At 41.7% G+C, this 19,967-nt stretch overlaps 1 protein-coding gene across 9 annotated transcripts in view; it reads right to left on the bottom strand.

Annotated features, from left to right (window-relative positions):
• The window catches only part of myo18ab (myosin XVIIIA b), a 140,700-nt gene that overhangs the window by 110,298 nt on the left and 10,435 nt on the right, over positions 1-19,967 (bottom strand). For 2 of the 9 annotated variants that reach the window (XM_074640055.1, XM_074640056.1), the window contains exon 1: positions 2,563-2,800. The exons of 3 other annotated variants lie outside the window; for them this stretch is intronic. In XM_074640055.1, coding sequence (XP_074496156.1) covers positions 2,563-2,586 — 24 coding nt within the window. In that variant the 5' untranslated portion in view covers positions 2,587-2,800. Of the gene's footprint in view, positions 1-416; positions 551-2,562; positions 2,811-19,967 lie in introns of those variants that run through there. 4 more of the 9 variants (XM_074640061.1, XM_074640060.1, XM_074640058.1 and 1 more) reach the window with 4 other exon arrangements.

The raw sequence follows: 19,967 nt of genomic DNA, 5'->3' as shown, positions 1-19,967 counted from the left end.
ATAAAGAGAGTGCCCCCAACTAATGACACAATGTCACGTTTGTGTAAACATGTCATGTTTAGTGCACTAAATCTCAGTCTCAACTACATTTCCCACAAGTCCATACACCAGCACATGAGCCCCCAATGAGCATGTGTCCCCCTCTTCAACCCAGACAAACTGACATTCTGCACACTTCTACTTTTAAATTCTACTACTGTCATTACTGATCACATCTGAGTAAGAAAAGGGGAACTGTCAAACGGCACAAAAGCTGCTATTGTAAAATGCTACTTTCAGTTGGAAAACCACTCAAGCTACCCCCCTCAGCTAACTGTAAAACTCTAAAAATAGTGCCACTGGCTGTGGGATCTCGAAGGCCCACGCTTATCATAGATTTCCCACAAAAATGTTAACGTTATCTCACATTGTTCTACCTGTTGGTGAAGTAATTCCACAACTCCTGAATCCAAATAGCTCCCACAAGTCACCGATTGAATCAAAAAACTGGCCAAAGTTGAGGAGACCTGAGCAAAGCGGCTGGAGACACAGTGGAAAGTGAAACAGCAGAAGCCGAAGAGAGGGGAAGCAATCTGATAGGCCGGCTATTCCTGACAGTGGACAGACGAGAGATGTGGGGACAGCTGTTGTGATATGAGGGTGTTGAGAAGGAGTAAAAATAGGAGCCTCTGCTCTCCATGAACTCCCACCACCACCTCCACAGTCCAATCAGCAGCCACACTTTTCAACCACACATGCTGCTGCAGTTGCTGTCATCTCAGCTGCTTCTGTGTGTGCACAGGTGTGTATCTGTGTGTGTAAGGAAACGCAGCTTAGGGGTCTGTTAATATATTCAAGAACATACTGGTTACAATTGCTCATGTTGTAGGTCAGCGATACAAAAATATAGGACTTGGAAGTTGACATCATGGTGCATTCGGGGGCTAATCTGACACAGTTGTGGGATACTGGTGTTGGTTTAGATATGGAATCAGTGTCCCAAATTAACTTTTTGATTCACCGGCTCAAGCACTGAGTGAGTCCATTGAACAAGTCAATAAGTGGATGTGCCAGAATTTTCTTTGCCTAAACAAAGACAAAACTGAGGTCGTAGATTTTGGAGCCAAAGAGGAAAGATTAAAGGGTTAGTGCTCACCTACAAACTGTAATGTTAAAAAGCACAAACCAAGCCAGAAATCTTGGTGTAGTCATGGACTCTGACCTGAGTTTTAACAGCCATATTAAAAGTCCCATATTGTGCTCATTTTCAGATTCATACTTGTATTTTGTGTTTCTACTAGAACATGTTTACATGCTGTAATGTTAAAAAAAAACTTTATTTTCCTCATACTGTCTGCCTGAATATGCCTATATTTACCTAGAAACGCAGTATTTACTCAGAAACGCTCCGTTTTAGTGCATTTTGATGGCATAGCAACAGAATTGCGTTGCTAGGCAACAGCTTGGGTCCATGTGTACTTCCTGTCAGCTGATGACATTCACGTACACTGCAACAGGAATAAACTGGAACACGTTTAGAATGTTTACGTTAAAAATTGTGTCAAGGGTCTAAATATTGTATATTCGTGACATCACGAATGGGCAGAAATCCTGACAGCTTGTTTCGAATGCAGAGTTTCTGAATACGGGCTGTGTGTATTTCCATGTGGATTGAGTGTTTTGGCTACTTTCACAGTATTTATATAGAACTTAAGCCTGCTTTACAATAAAAAAAACTTGAAAATTTCACTTTTTATAATATGGGACCTTTAAGACAATTACAAAGACAGCCTACCATCACCTGAAGAAGATAGCAAGAATTAAAGGACTGATGTCTCAGCAGGATTTGGAAAAACTAGTCCATGCATTTATCTTCAGCCAACTTGACTACTGTAACGGCGTCTTTACTGGTCTTCCTAAAAAAAATCGATCAGACAGCTGCAGCTGATTCAGAACGCTGCTGCTAGAGTCCTCACTAAGACCAAGAAAGTGGATCATGTCAGTCCAGTTCTGAGGTCTCTATACTGGCTCCCTGTCTCTCAGAGAATTAATTTCAAAATACTCCTGCTGGTTTACAAAGCACTAAATGGTTTAGGGCCAAAATACATTTCTGATCTTCTGCTATGTTATGAACCATCCAGACCTCTCAGGTCATCTGGATCAGGTCTGCTTAGTGTCCCCAGAGTCAGATCTAAGCATGCAGAAGCAGCGTTCAGTTTTTATGCACCAAATATTTGGAATAAGCTCCCAGAAACCTGCAGGACCAACTCCAACTCTGAGTTCTTTTAAATCAAAGCTTAAAACGTTCTTGTTTGCTGCTGCCTTTTATTAAACCAAAAAATGATCTTATACTGCACTAGAACTTTTACTCTTGTGTGTTATACTCTATTTTTCCTTCTATCTTTTATTTTTAGCTTGTTTTTATTTTCTAATCTTTAACGTTTTTTATGACTGTTTTAATTATGTCTTAATGTTCTTTTGCATTTTGTCGCAATGTTTTTGAATGGTTATGTAAAGCACTTTGAATTGCCCTGTTGCTGAAATGTGCTCTACAAATAAATCTGCCTTTGCCTTAAGCCATACCTTTACTCTTTGTCCAATCATCATTTTGCGGGTTCAATCCCACAGTCCAATCCCTCAGCTGTCTGAAGATCAAATCCAACCAAAACCTTCTCTCCCCTGTTTCATCAGCTCTGCTCTCTCTAGCTGCTGGTTCTTCCACCTGTTCCAGTAGATAGACGGGACCAAAACACTCTACATGTCTACATTTTAGTGTGTTGTAAGTCACATCGTCTTCCTGTGTGAAACTGTTTCTGTGCAACAGAGAGGAAGATGTGAGCATCTGAAGCATGGAAGCGCAAAGAAAAGCAGAAGCAGAGTGTAACATGTTACCGGAAATGATAAGCAGGGGTCCCTAACTGCTGGCAATGAATGAAGAACAGCTCGTCACAGTCAAGTATATTCTCATATTCGTAAACAGAGATGTATTTGTATCAGCTTTACACTCATCCAACTCACATCCACTGACACTGCCTTCAAGTTTTCCAGTTGTAATTACAAAGCCACCACAAGTTACAACATACATGGAGAATGTAACAAAAAGGGGGGAGTTAGTGCGTTTTTACATTGAATGTAAAAATGGAGATTTATGGACTGCAAACTGGTTGTTTTATAAAAACATAATTGATGAGGAGCTATAAGACGCTCATTACAAGGAGCTGGTGTCTTTGACGGTGTGGGGGGTTCAAATTGCTACTCAAACAGACATACTGAACCACAAATTTTGTGTTCTTTGTCACACCCCATAACCCCGGGTTCACACGGGCCGCGAAAGCACCGTGATTGTCGGAGAAGGGCTGCCTGCATCCTTTCGGCGCCCGTGTAAATCAATCAAGCTGTTCAAATAGGAATCAACAGGCCACGGAGCTCCTTTGCATGCTGATGAGAGCCACAAGAAGTGGATGAAAGCTTTGGAAAAACTAGTGAACCTCGTGATAAGAATCGTTTGTTGAACTATTAGCAAAATGCTTACTGCCAAATGAAATGGTGATACTGAATGTACCTGTAAAAATGTCCCTTTATACGTCCAAAAATTCTCCTCTTCCCAAAAAACATGAAAAGGGAGCATAATATACTTATTATATACTAGATTATTAGGGTATGTATATGAATGCAATTTATATGTGTCAGAGTTGATATATAATAATACAGCTCTGATTTGAGTTTTTCTTACACAAGCAACACAGTGAGGTTTTTCTCCATCTGTCAACGCCAAAGCAAAGTAATCCTCCCAAGCACACATTATAGGCTATATCCACCCACATAAGGACACATATCCCCAGGCAGCCAGTAGATATCAACCACTCCTATTTGTTCCCCAACCACCTCTGCTTTTGGACCACAAGATGGAGCAAGAGCACCAGGAAATGCTCCACATGCTTTTTATGAATCCTGTTTTCGCACAAAGCCTCCATTATTTCCCAGTGGCTGCCGTGATATTCTAGGGAGGGAACTGCAAAGTGATATAGATAAAGTGCAAACAAACTGCGCTGTGAAATGAACGGACGTGACAGCTTTAGTCCAGCTGACAGTGGGGAGGAGGAGGTGGTGGTGGTGGAGGAGGGTGTGTACAGGTCTTTGGAAATAGAGTGTAGCTTAAAGAAGAGGGTGGGGTAAAGAAGGGCGAGGAGAGAAATGCAGTGACGTAACAGTGTGTTCAAAAGTCACTACAACTATTATGAATGGCAAGGAAGTGTGTCATGTGCTGTAAAGCCAGATCAGCTGAGTGGAACGCATACTATATGTAAGTCTGCAGCTTTCCACGAACTATTCAAACACTTCATTTTGAAAATATCCTCTACTGTATCTCTAAGTTAGTCAATAAAACGTAGAAAGGCTGTGAGGGTTGTTGTATATAGTGTAAATGCTGCTCTAGAGAATAAAGCAGAGTGTAAAGACAGGGGAAGTGTTCTGCTCTGTGTTCTTAAGTCCGTCACCACAGGCTTCTCCAGACAATACTAGTCAGATAGGATTCAGACTGAACGGAGCGTGCAGAGCAACTATAAGACATTTGAATGATTTCTGAGGAGAATTAGTGTTATCTAACAATCCGGTCACCTCTGTATTAACCATATAGGCATTATTAGAGGCTAAAGTAAGCTAAACACTGTAATGATAATGGATCAACAACATATCAAGTCTGATGGTTCGACTAGATATTGTACAACTGAGCTGTCAAGTGATCTTCATTGTGTAAAATTAGTGGAGTTCTCCTTTAGTCCTCCTGGAATTCAGTGAGCGTGACGGGTTTGTATTAGTGTCAAACTGACAATACGTTACTTTCATCATCGCTTCCGACACGCAGACAACGTCCACGCCTCTATTTAGCGTGGCCTTTATTACTGAGAAACAGGGCAAGTCACTGGCAGTGAGACGTACTGTATGTTCATTGCATTGTTATTAGTTGCATTGTCGCCCCGCTTCCTACTTTTCAACACCATAACTATTTAGATGAAAGCATAGATGAATAGTTTGACAGCAGCCTGCAGCACACAACTGCATCTCCTTCAGGCTCCAGAGCTATAGGCACCACAGTGACACAATTCAAATGTGCATATCCTCAATGGCATGTGACATTTCACTAATGCCCCCAAGAGAATGTGCTCTAATGTTCTCTGCTGTCGGGAGATCAGGGGATGATGACAGAGATAATAAAACCACAATCCACTCAATCATTTCTCCTACTAGGGGGCTGATTTCATTTCCACTCCCATGTTGACAGGATTGAACATGCTTTGAAGGACACACTGATTCAGTCCCTGAAACTGACTGATTGCCGTGGCTCAGTGTGGTACACCGTCACCATCACCATCACCGGCAGCTGGTTGCACAAGGAAAGACAAATAATCAAACTTTAGACAGACATCTGGTTAGCTGGACTAACTTCTGAGTTAGTGGCACAGCTCAAACCTGGCAACCCTACTATGATATCTGTTAGTTATGAGATGTTACGTTGCAGTCACTTCGCCCAGAGGCTACTAATCAAAGCAATAACTCAAACAATACCTGTTCCTAAAACCACGCGTGTTGGTTTTACATTTATGTTCCTACACAAGATAAACAAACAAGATTCACAAAGTAAATAAAACTGCTTTTGAAATGTAGGGAGGTTTTTTTCCACTTTTGACAGAGCCAGGCAAGCAGTTTAATCCTCCCTCCCATCTGGTCCTAAACTAGACTAAACATGCCCCAGACTTAACTCTGTGGATACTCACAGATGAAACTGATACAGACCTGCTCATCTGTCTGTGTCATAGAGCAAACAACTAATTTCCCCATAATGTTCTTTTTCAGCTCTCTTGCTTTCGTCAGGGTGGCATTTCCCAGAATCCAAATCAACATTACAATCATCTCTTTAAAATAGTTCCTATAGAATACAAAACTTTTTAGAATAGTTAAAAAGGTTTGCGAGATGAAGGCAATATACCTGTACCAAAACTCTGGTATCATATCAAAAATGTTGGACTGGACTTTGACTGAGGTGGCCTAAGCTTATAATTAATCAATCTTTATGTATTTTCTAACAAACATTTGAGTATACAAGAGCATATCTAGGACTGTCTTAACTCAATCTCGGAGCCCATCGGCTTTCTGTCTGATGAAGCCTCTGGGGGGCAATATTTAGGGGTTTCCGGTGTAGCCAGCGGATATCCGGGCAAAGACTCCCTCTTCTGTGTGCCGGTCAATTGCTTACAGTCCAGTTGGAGTTGAAAGATGACGTGTACAACTGGATTGTTTCACAAGTAGCCAGTTTGCAAGGTAATTTTAAGCTATAATAAAAAGCTAAATGGTCGTCAGAGGATAGCCAGACTGCATTTTGGCCAATGCGTTCCACGTCTTTTACTCTCCACACGGACTGTTTCACCAAAGCCCGCTCAAACGGGATCGTAGTCCGAGCAGTATTGACCAAGCGGAAACACAACGCTTCCGATTCAAAAGTCTTGTACCGTTGCCTACAGAGTCTGCAGTCATATGCAGATATCTGTTTATAGATACCTAGACAATACATCAGACACTAACCTTGTGTGAGGAGGCAGACAGTGTGTGTGCATGTGTGTGTGCGCGTGTGTGCGCATGTGTGCGTGTTATGCCTGAGCGAGCTCCTTCGTGTCTTAGTTCTGGTGCAGGGTGGCAGATATAGGTCAGACAGGGTGCATGATGTATTTGTCTGTACATGTGCACATGTGATGCTAACGTAAAGATGACTTTACACACACACACACACACACTTTTCTATGCTCGATAAGCGATGTAGACACTCTGCAAGCACACATGACGGCTCTAAATCCACACTCACATGTACTGTATGTTTGAGATACCAATTCAAACACACACATTAACACATACAGGTCACAGAGATTGACACAGAACTGAACTTGTACGGGAATCACTGAAACTCAGTTTCCCACTTGTCTCCTTGAGATAAAAGCATTTGATAGAAATGCAGGATAAAGCCCCTGAAGGGCTCAACATCATCATCACCGGCCCCAATGTACGTGTCAGAATCGTCATCTTTCATTATGACCACTTCATTACTTTCTGGTCATTTCTGTATTATTAAATTCTAACTGAGCCAGGGAGTACCTGATACAAAGGATTGCTAGGAAATACATGAGCACCATTGGTGGGACTCTTGTGTCATGATTGAAATGTCTAATATTTTCAGTAAATACTCGCAACGCTGGAATCTGTCCAAGCATGTTTGTGGATGATGGGCGGTGCTGACTCTTTGGAATGTCACATATGTTTATATATAACCAACATCAGACTCTGACCTAAATCAAAGCAGTCATGGTCTTAGCACACTGTCCAATTATGGCCATGTGAACGTACAGTATACTTACTGGGACTCCACACCTGATAATTCAGTTGTGTACATGTCAGAGCAAGAATGGTTAGTCATTGTGACGGAAGATTTGACATGAAATCCTCAAAATGATGCAACCCTTCCGTGGGGTTCCCTAGATTAATCTGAGGAGTCTTGAGATGGTTACTGGGATAGATATCAGGATCAGATTTGTGTTGTGAATAACTAGTAATAGTTTCACATCTTCTGGTTCTATAATAATTACTCAAATGAAACAATAAGAAAAGTTTAGAGGGGAAAATAACTCTTTAGGTGGAACTTCTCGCAACTCAGACGCGCAACCTGTGACGTTGTGTCGTAAGAGTATACAGCTGGTCTCAAACGATGATTTCATTCAGAGAAAAAAACTCTTTGTAGACTAGAAGTGAATCCTGCTAACTTTAAAAAACTATATAACCCATAGTTTGTTACTAACACAGAACCAAATAGCTACACTGAAAAACAAAGTGGCCCAATAGACAGAGACTGACTGTACAGAATGGTGTACCACAAAGACGCACACAATAACAAACAGAACCACGAGGAACACCCTAACCCTGATAGAGGCAATCGGTATAGCTGTAACCAGCCACAATGATTAAGGACTTGTTGGACGGCTGTGGTTCAGTGGTAGAGCAGATCGTCCACCAATCGGAAAGTCGGCTCTTCTGGTCACATGTCGAAGTGTCCTTGAGCAAGACACTTAACCCCAAAATTGCTCCCAAAGGCTGTGCCATCTCACAACATGATAAACGTTCAACAGTCATGTTTTGTTTTCTCCGAGCATGTAATTCTGTCTGGCCGCAGTAATCTCTGTCTGTGGAATGTGTGGGCAGGACAAAACATGGACGATGCTTTTCTACACAACTATGAATCCAGCTCATCTGACCTAGCATGCTAGTAGGTAAAAGGGCAGGTTAGGTGCTTCAAAAACCCAATAGAGGCAGCGAGATTTGGATGCAAGTCATTGACTGAAACCCTCAGTGACATGAGAGTGGCTGAAAGCATGTGCGGTATTGACTCTATTGATGATTAGGGATAGTGCATGTCAGTAGGTCAGGGTGCAGCTTCTGTACACATTGAACTCCATAATGGATTTAGGAGAAGGTTTTTTTTTTTTTTTTTTTTATTTATTCAGGGAGGTTTCACCAAGAGGAAGCCTCTCTTTTTGCATGAACATCCTGATCACATTTTACAAAGTTACACATATTCACACCTGGAAGCTGCCCAGTACAACCACAGTCTGATCTGCTGGCAACTGGAGCGGTTAGCATTAAGGACCTTGCTCATCGGCACCTCAGTGGTGGTAATGAGGAAGGGGCAAACGCTGCTTTTTCACTTTCCCCACCCGAACTTATCCTGCCGGTCCGGGGAGTGAACCGATGACTTCCCGGTCACAAGCTCGTTTCTCATTATGGGCCACCCATAAAGCATCCTTCTGCTGTTAGTTACGTATCATCTTCCAGTATTTCAGTGGATACTTCCACACAACTATCACTCAGTTAGGTCAAAGGAGACTGATGTTTGTTACAGTGCAGATGTCTTTCAATCCTGTTCCACTCAACACCACTTCAGAGATGTGTATGAACATATTTCCATGAAAGGGGAACTCCTCCGATTCTACACAAAACGGTCTTCTGTGACTCTGGAGGAGCTTCGTTAAGTCTGAGAGAATAGCCCTGATGATGTCATTGGGGTTATCTTGGCTTGGGCTGACAAAAGACGCTATTGAGTTGCATTACTAGTTAGGGGTGTAATTATGCAATCCGCAAGGACGGCCGCATGGACATGAGCTGACATGGAATTGTGACGCCTCAGTTGACATTGTAAACATGAGTTCATGGTCTCAATCGCTAGTTTCAAGTCTTCTGCAATACAGCATGATGTTTATTTAGTAAATTATGGTCCCATTTAAAGTAAACTACACGATAAAGCAGAGGGTGCTTTAGGACGTGGCTACCTTGTGATTGGCGGGTTGCTACCACAGCGCTGTCCGGTCTGGGGGTTGTCCGTGTTTTGGTCTTACAACTTTAACCCTTTGACAGTGTTTTCACTTCATGAAAGTTAATTGCAACATTTTGGACAACTAAAAATAACTTGTTCGGCTTTCGATTGTAGTTAACTCCATCCTCGCATCACGTCTGGTTGCAAAAAAACAAGATGCAAACTCGAGGCTTCATAACCGTAGTCCACAAACCAATGGGTGATGTCATGGTGACTATGTCCACCTCCTATATACTGTCTATGGTCCCACTACTACTGGGGCAAAAAATTGTCCTAAAGAGGGACTCCAAGGCAAATCCCATAAGGAAAACATGCTATAATTGTAACACCATACAAGAACTGTAGACGTACTGTTGGACACTGACATATTAAACATTGAAAATATGGGATAGTGGGGCATGTGTTGGTCCATTTATGTCAATGCATGTATGGGGCACTCTACTAGATGAATGAACAAATTGACTACATTTCAAATGTGGTGAGTGATTGAACATCCAAAATATGAAATACAAAATTGCTATTAGACAACAGCAAAATAAGCAATCTATCTCCATACTGGGACAGATTTTCTTTACACACTCATGTACTGATATGACGTTCCTTCACACTCCAGCAATCCATTTCACATGTGATTACTTTGCATTTTGACAGGTTATATTATATTATCAGTCAATAACTACAATGCCATATGAAAGCCTACAGTTATGTAGATACACACACCCACACAGCAGTGACAGGATACAGTGATTGAACAATGAGCCGCGTACACAGTCTGTGCTCTCTGGCTGAGAGAAGCCCCAGGGCTTAGGTCAGCTGAGGAATAGTAGATAAAACACAGCGCCATGCACTGCCCTGTTTGCTCAAACGGAAACTGAACAGCAGATAAGCTGAGTGGCACAGGACATGTGCTGAAGTGTGGCCTTTGAGTTGAGTGTGTATATGTGTTGAATGAGTGATTGTGTAGGACTGACATTAACTTGCGTGTTTGTTTGGGGCTTCAATGAATTTTAGCAGTTTGATATGAACAAAAGAACCCATTTGTGGAGAAAACAAAGCAGTTCATTGGCTATGGGCTTCAGCAGCTTGCTGTCCCAGCTAAATTCTTCGCCCACCAACATCCTACTATATGTCTGCAACTGGTCTAAAACATCACGTGATTGCAAGTCTTTCCTTTTCTGGTCTATTTCCTTGACTTGCATTTGTGCTACCCATGTGATACTTTGAGGGGTATAAAGATGATTTCCATTTAAGTTCTCAAAAGTTAAATGTTGTCTAAACACTACAAGAACTTTGGCGTAATAAAGGTCACAGTGACCTTGACCTTTGACTACTAAATCCTAATCAGTTCGTCCTTGAGTCCAGGTGGACGTTTGTGCCAAAATTGAAGAAACTCCTTCCAGACGTTCCTGATATATCACGTTCACGAGAATGGATCTAATGGGCGTACGACGGACAGACGGACAACCCAAAAACATAATGCCGTCGGCCATGAAGTCACCGGCATAGAGGCATAAATACAGTAGTGTATTCATGTAGTGAGTTTTTTTCATTTGTATCAAGACGATTGTAAACAGAAGAAACAAAAACACTGATAAATACTCTGGGCAGATACCGTGGTTGGCATCTTGACACTAAAAATTTGACATCAGGGAAACATTGTTTGGACCTTGAGCTGATAAGATGAACCGAGTCACTGATCCACTGCCTGCTCTATCACAGTATTTACATTTTTGATATTTGCGGGCTGAGAACAGGCCTGTAATTATCGCAGAGGAAAGAGAAACTCTGTATCCCAAAGGAATTTCATAAACTTACAGAAGGCGTCTCATTACATAACATATGGCACCAATCTCAGCACTGATAGAGTAAACTCTCTCTATCAATGTGTGAAACTCTCCGTCTTATATCCACAGGGCTTTATTAATATAAGTTTTCAACTTTGTTATTATTTGCAAACTGAAGTTTTTATTGTAAATCATGTCGATCGTCTCAGAGGTAAACTGACTGGACGACATCTACGTTCTCATGACGTGGTACTACTGGTCTAACCTTGAAATATGTACCATCAGTTTACGACACTTTCACTATCCAACACATATATCTTGTCCTTTCTACAATGATCTGTTTTAACTGACCGTTTGCCCCCAAAATCCCACTGCAAACAGGTCAAGGAGAGCACTGTTCTGTTACCGTGGAAACAGCCAGGTGCTTCGCTTGAGGCAGTGTGCTTTGACAGTGCTGCTGTGTCACTGTACTGTAGCGTGGAGAGAAAGGAGACTGCTGACGGTGTGGTTTTCAGTCAGCAGCAGTCAGCACTGAGAGAGAGGCCAAACAAGCAGTGGCATCTAACCAAGGCAGAGACACTGACACACTAGCCTCCAGCTCTCACACACTCCACACATGGTTATCGCCTTCTGAAAGGGGGCAGGGAAAGGAAATCACTGGGTTTATGGGAAATTGATTTTTTTAGCACAAACATTAGGGTGAGAAAGGCTCTACCAATCATTACGGATCTGACTTTTTCTCCAAATCTAAAACCTCAAGTCATGGTATCAGCCAATACCGAGCGCCGATCCACTACTAGTGGTCCCTTTTTTTCACAAATTGAAAACTCTTTGCTCATTTTGCAACATGAGCCAGGGATTATCATGGTACTAATGGCGGCCCTTCATGTCTAAATAGATGGAACTAATCGGATATACTGAATTTTCTGACATTGACGGAAAAAAAAAAAAAACATGTGGAGTGGTCAGGTCTGGCCAATAACCAATCCATTCAATAAGGTCTATATTAGTGTTGATACTGGTGCATCCCTACCAACCATCTTCACAATAGTCTCATTAGCTTATGTTTACTACAGCAAAATTTCATCAATCATTTCAATTAAAAGGCAAATACTGGCGCTATTCTAATGTTTATTGTCCTTATCTTACAAGAATCCCACGAAAGACCAAAACCAATCACTACTTTCTGATTTCCGTACTCTTGTCTGTTGTTCTCACCCCCAAACCCGACTGAAGACGTAAATCTTTAACAACAACTCACAAATGCATAGTTTCACTTTTCAAAAAGGCTCAGTAGAGATTTCTCTGAAAGTAGCCGGACACTGTAGTTCTTAGCAAACGTCTCTCATACAAGAGGAAATGGGATGGGGGCTATTTTCAGCAGCTTTCGATGCTCTAACTGCATTGCCATTTCCTGTCTCTTTATTCATTCGGGCCACATTCACACTGTATTCATCTTAGCCGAGTTGTGTTCAACAGGGGTTTGTTTTGTTTTGCCCCACCCAGTGCTGTACATAGGGAGATAGCAGGGGGAGCCGCATCAGTCCCACAGACGTCATTTTCAGTTGACATAGAAGCTACAGTTGTTGTTGGGAGGAGTTAACAATTTTTCATAATTAAAAAAATATATTGATTTAAGAGTTGTTATTTGTGTAAGGTGTACTTACAACGACCTGTACATTTGCGTTCATCTCATCCATACATGTTGACATAATTCTCATGCTATTTTTTGTCAGGTGGTGAACACAGTAATAAACTGTATGCGTGACCGAGTGTGTGTTCATGGTAATGACGGAAGATGTCATCCAGTGCAACAGTGTGGCTCACTGATGGGTTTTTGGACAACAATGGAGCTCTATGGCACAGAGGAAGAAGAGATATCAGGCTTTGATACACACAAAACTAGGGATGCACATATACCGATACTGGATCGGATATCGAGCCGATACTAGGCCTGTCGCGGTGGTCGGTGTTACACGGTGGTCGGTGTTACACGGTGGTCGGTGTTACACGGTGGTTGGGCACACACCGATTACATTACGTGCCCATCGCCCCCACTGTTTCGCTTTTTTTTACAGAAATAAAACCCATTTAGTTCATCTTGGAGTATCAGCAGCATGATAACGATAGATAGTCCGACAGCGGACGCTACAAACTGACCATGAATGCATCCATACGGAGTCTCAGCTCAGAGTAGCAGGTATCATTTTTCACACACGGGACGAGAGAGAGTTGACAGACTGAGAGATGGCGGAGGATTTGGTGTCGAAACGAAAAGCAAACGCGCCTATTTGGCAATATTTCAGATTTAAACCCAATGCTATGAGGGAACCACAACATTAATGAGGTTGCGTTAATTGCTGCGAGCAAGACGGAGCGGTCACAGAGACGGTAAAGATCAAAGTAAGCGCGCTACACATATTGACCTTCATCTTTTCTTGTAAAATGTCCAGTGTAATTGGTAACACCGGTGCTGTCAAAAGTTCAGTGCATCCCTACACAAAACACTTGTTAGTAGATACATTCATTGTTGGTTTGGTTCTGCACATGGCAATTGGGTAACATGAGAAAAATTCCATCACCAGACTCATCTTTTATACTGAGTTTAATCAGTATAACTTTCCTCATCATCGCTCCCTCTGACACTGAAACCTCATTGTAATTTCTCAGCGATCAGCTGTTGAACTCTCCTGACCTCCCTTCTTTACTCCAACAAGTCTTTCATTCAGCAGTCTCCTGTATTATTCATCGGGCCTGCAGCATCTCTGTAAATAATTCAGTTCAAAGAGGAGGAGGGGAGACACCTCACGCCACAGCCACAGAGAGACACTTACCAGAAAGCTGCCAGGAAGGTCAGAGCGAGAGTTACAAGTGTAATGCCACATTGAAGTACTGTAAAAATACTTGTCTAGTGCCCACACGCTGGCACTAGAAATGTCTGAGAAACATACTTCTACAGTTTCACAGAGTACATACTGTATAGTAGCATGTCCTCTGAGTCCTGACCGGGCCTCAGCCCTCACCACAATGTTTGTTTAAGGGAAAGCTTCCTCTTATAGAAAGAGAACGACTATCTAAGAATATGTGTCTAGACGTGTTGTATCTATGACTTGTGACACTGTTGAAGATTATAACTCAGGGTTTTGACATCTCGCATGCACTCAAGGGACGATTGTGGGAGTAAAGCTCAGACTAACATAACTAATATTGTGTCTACCTGCACACCTGGCTGCCATCAACCAGCTCATCACCTCTCCCGGCTCCCTGCTCTGCACACACCTGTCAGCAATCTACTTATCAACTCCACAGTAGCCTTTTTCCTAGGGGCAGTGGTGGCCTAAAGGTTAGAGAAGCGATCTTATGATCAGAATTACGTAATTGAATTAGAAAACAAATGTAATTGTAATCATTTAGTTAGTTTGTTGTTCATTCTGTTGCTCTGTTCCAATCTTAATTCAAGTTTATTACGTTTAGAATTATGTGTAATAAAAGTTTGTCAGTAATCTGCGTTGAGCATTGTTGTGATGATTACACTGCCTGGTTTATGTTTTTAGGACTTTTCGGCTTTATTGCCCAGTGTAAAATATTTGTTAGAAAAGTAATCAAACGTAATAAGTTACATTACTTTGATGGAATAATTGAAATAGTTACATTACTTATTACATTTTTAACAGGGTAACTAGTAATCTGTAACCTATTATAATATACAGGCAGAAGTGCACACACATGCATTCACTTGTTTGACTTGTTTAGCCTGGTGCCTCCTCCACTTCATTTAACAATAACCCCCCTCTTATAGCGGCAGCACTGCTTGATCCCTGCCTCTGGAAGGCATGAGGATTAGCTCCCAGCAGGACAGCCGGCTCAGCCACAGTGTTAGATCTGGTAGGGTAGGAGAGATCCTGATCTGGCTACTTGGGTCCGAGAGGCTATGAGGAAAAGAGGATTAAGAGCTGGACAGTGTTGCGTTAACCTTCTTGTTTGGTAAATCACTAGCATCAGGCACGCATAATCCTTTGACTGGCAACAAAGAGTGATGGGTGACTAATGAGTATCACGCACTGGCTCGCCAACCAGAGAGATTAGCAGACGGGTCACACACACTAATCTACACCACTGATGAAGATGCAGCCACAATGTGCTGCAAAAAAAAAACTCATATCACCCACTGGTGAACTGCTATTACAACCTTATGGGCAGCGGAGTCGAGCTATACTGCTTCATACTGTGTCTAGGGAAGCACCAATCTGATAAATGCTGACCTTATTGAGCAGATCAGGTATTGGTCAAACATCGCTGATCCACATTAAACCGTTTTCTATTCTGCTCCTTTCATTTGCAGTGCTAAGCTTGTTGTGACTCAACTATTGATTGGACTGCCATGAAATTTGGCACAGACCTTCATGTTCCCCTCAGGATGAATCGTGATAACTTTGCTGATCACTTAACTTTTCATCATCAGGTCAAAATTTAAAATTGCTAGTTAGCATCATCCATGTTGATATTCATTAGGATAATAAGAGTGCATTTATCGTCTCAATCTCACACATGAAACTGCTCCACCTGTACGGCATTTTGTGAATAACATTTAGTCTGAGCAGGTAAATTCTTTTAGTTTGCCATTTCTGGCTCGGTGTGTGTGTGTGTGTGTGTGTGTGTGTGTGTGTGTGTGTGTGTGTGTGTGTGTGTGTGTGTGTATGTGCGGAATAAAAATAGATCTGTCTTTAACTCACCTAACTTGGCACATTGTTTCCGCATTGATGTCATTTAAACACATCTAGACTATGTGTGTGTCACCAGCAGTAATGCGAGTTTCACTCATCACATTGCTTTTCAACTCGTCCTATGGCATTCCTGTCTCCTGCCTGGTCTGGTCTGACCTGGCTGCTCCATGAACTCTCACACACACTGAGGGTTATATGGAAACCAGGGATGCAAACACATGTATGGGGAAAAAAAGAGAGAGAGAGCTACCCGAGGTCCCCCCAAATAAAGTGAGTAATATCATATATCTATATATGACGACGGTCTGTGCTATATGCTTAAATAAATTGAAAATTCCACAAGTATCCGGAGTAGCCAGCTAGGAGGGCCCGGGGTCATGACCCCCAGGAGAATAATTTGTTTGTTTTAGCCCACAGTCCGTAAAGAGCTATTAATATTTAATTTATTCCTGACTGATCAGAACTTTTGTGATTTAAAAATAATAAATAAGACTTTATCTATTGACACCTTCACTGTAAGGTCCATCAAGACATGCCACAGTGATGGTTTATGTAATGTTTTACTAGAAACATAAATGCTCTCTTATTCAACGGAAATAAACAAGGTTATTACATGTTTTTAATCCCATGTCTTATCTAGCCCATGTAGTCTATTGGTTTTAAATTAAATTACTTTTGAAGATAAACCTTTGCTAAAATAACTCTAAAATAACAAAACATGTGAATCACTTGACTCAAATCATGTCAATACTGAATCAACTCAACTTCTAAAAGTGCAATGTAAATTCATTCATTCATTCGCTAAGCCCTAAACGTCTGCGTGGCGAGAGACAGAGCAGCGTTTCGTGCAAGTTACTAATCAGAATCATTGCGTGCAATCCACCTTCTCTTCCCCTCTCTGTCTCGCTCTGTCTGTCTCTCAAACACACACACCAGTTTTCTGTCCTTGACTCTTCGGATCTCAAATTGACGTGAAAAACGCGACATTCCCCGAAAAGTGAGTCGTTTGCAACACTCAGCACTGAACAGAGCCTTGCTATACCTGTTCATCTGAGAGGCAACACACTAGCACCACAAATAGTAGGCCTACAGCTCCTTTACAATGAAAACATGCTAAACAAACAGACAGACAAAAGACACACTCATCAGTGCAGTAGTAGTATTCTGCTGGAAACCAGGTTTGACATTTGACTGATGGAATTTAAAGCATTTTCTAAGGATGCCAGTCGGTGATTTCAGAGCTTTTTGGTCAAGTCCTTCCCTGAAAAGGAAGTTCTTCCTCTCAGACAGAATGTGGTTAAATAAATAATCATTATGTTCAGAAAAGGGCTGCTTTAGAAGCCTGAAGCCTGAAGCCCAGGGGAGGAGAATAAAAACTAAGAATCCAGATGTAATATGTCACTGCTTCACAAGCAGATAAAAACAATTCAACCTTTTCAAACTTTCTATTTCCAGATACTCAAGTCAGATTGAATCGCTGTGAACACTCACACGGGAGGGTTTGTTAACAAGAATCAGGCTGGACTGATTGCAAGGACGGGTGTGTATGATCAGGCGTATTAGCTCTTTCACACACAAACAGCCATGCATTCATGTGCATGACTCATCCTTACCAGTCTGCTGGTTACACATGGTCTAAATTCCTGTTTGTTGTCGTTCACACGAGCCTTAGTTTTATAAGCTCGTCCACAGACATCACAACACAGATCTATAACTGCACCGTGCATTCTATCCTGAGAATCTGACTGAAACAATCTGTGTCAAAAATCACACCCTTAAAAGTTAATTTAATGGTTCAAGACATTAAATATGACTTGCTGTCATGAACAAGTCTGACTCTGAACCCCCTTTGGATCAGGTCTTACTGAAACAGCTGTGATTGCTTGTGGAGATGGGTAGCATTACAGTCTTGGAGTTGTATAAGATGTCTATATGGTGACCAAAGGTACACTCAGACAAGACATAAATTTATTGTGGAATGAGTCTTGAACATGACAGCACATATTTCTCAGATTTCCCTGCTGTTCCCTTCCCTTCCTTTCCTGTCTCAGACTGGATGTAGAAAAAACAAGAGGCTCAACACAGGATAGTGGTAATCATAGAAAACACAAAGGGCTACAGGAGGAAATGTGTGTTGACTGAGAGGCTTACAAATACTGTAGGAAAGTCAACTTTTCCTAGAGCTGCACCTGAGAAATGAATTGTGTTAAGTACAGAGCTGTAAACAAGGCTGTCCAGTCATACAAGCCATGTATGCACGGCATGTTTGCCGTTCTGCTCTCAAATTATGTGACATTTCTCACTTCAAACGATTCGGACAATAGTTTAAATTCCCGCTTCCACTGATGATGCAATGCACTTCACCTCTACTACCTCTACATAGGCCGAGATGTCAGCTCCAGCTGTTCATATCTAGTCTCAAACTAGGTAAGTGATTGGAGCAGCAAAAAAAGTAGAAGATTCTATTAAAGAAAACCTAATTCTGAGATCTACATGCACCGCTCCATGTAACGTGGTACAGAAAGTATGCTGTGCATGGCTGTCATGCATTGACCATTGACGCAAAGACAGACAAGACAGAGCAGCAACGTCAAACACTGCGGTCAAGCCAGCCGCCGCTTGGATTGTGATGCTCGTCCATTCGTGCTGTTACGATACCGGTACTCTGAGCGGCCAAAAAAGGACAAAGGAAGACTCATTACAGTAATGATTTATTATACATCATATGTTAAATAAGTTTTGTTGAATATGTGACGTAACCAAAGAAGTCCTAACATGATAAAAATATCCATATTAGGTTTGCTGAAAATTTGCTGAAAATGTTCCCAACCACATCAAATGTGAAGTATTTTCACTGCACATTACTGTACAAGGTCAGCTCAAATGATAAAGTAACACATAGAAAATGTCCTCGTTTTTTAAACTCACATTGTGGTCGAAGTTCAACCTCTCTGTGCTAACGCACTGGTCTCATTGAAATGAATGAGGATGCTGGGTTTTTGTTAATGCAGGACTAACGTCTGTCTGAACATGGCCTTAAACAATAAAGTGCTTTTTAATGGGCCCACGACTGTCACCACACTGTCTGTTAAAACACAACTGATGAGTAATGCAGAAACCACGACACAGTCACATTACTTTTTTTGAAGATATGCAAACATATGTGGCCAAGTTTTGGAAAACAAAACAATTCTATTATCAAACACATTCACAGTTTCCTCCCTCTTCCATCAGCCCTCAGCCTCAGAACCTCATTCCTCTTCCTCCAGAAGAGAAATCCCAGGGGGAAAGGGTCAGGAAGTGGCCTATTTGTTGCAAAGCAGATTCCACAAATGCCAGAGTGAGACCTAAAGGGAGAGGCCTGCTTCCCGTTGTTTCCAGTCAGCCTGTTAAGACAAGTGAAGATGGCTTCTTGCTACTTTAACCTCGGCTCTCTCTCTCTCACGCTCTGGCCTACCCTCTCCTTTCAATCTGGAATCCCGCTGCAAGTTTCAGATAGTTTGGGGCAAAAGTCTACAACTCCAGAGAGATTTACAAGCTAACAAGTTTATTTAACTATTTCCACACAACGTATAGAATCACGTTTAACAGGCTTGAGTGTGGTTGGAGAATATATGAATATCAAATAAAGCTAAGCCAGCTTCCTGAGCAATAATTCACATGGCACATATTTTTTTATCTATGAGAACAACCACGACCCACGTACAACCCACGTACATTTCATCCTTTGAATAAACCTTTACATCTTTAGTAACTCTACCTTCAATTCGCCTTTTTTTGGAGATTTGACAGAAAATATGAGAAAGGGCAACTTGCAACAAGCGAACCCATCCACATTCAAACTCTCTTACTATGTATATCAACAGCTAACTTGGACACCCCCCCTAAAAGCATATGACCATGAAAATATTGAGCATTTCTTTCTATCCTAATTCTGTGTGTAATGTGTAATGCTCTTCAGCAGCTTTTCTGAACCCCAGAGTTTCACATCTGCAAATAAAACCAGACATGATGACTGCCTAACTTGCTCTACTGGCCTGAAAGGGTGAATGCATGCCTGGCAAATCAGGT

This window comes from Sebastes fasciatus, chromosome 7 (assembly GCF_043250625.1).
Source record: "Sebastes fasciatus isolate fSebFas1 chromosome 7, fSebFas1.pri, whole genome shotgun sequence".
NCBI lineage: Eukaryota > Metazoa > Chordata > Actinopteri > Perciformes > Sebastidae > Sebastes > Sebastes fasciatus.
The sequence above is the reverse complement of the archived record's forward strand: the minus strand, read 5'-3'. Positions and strand labels throughout refer to the sequence as shown.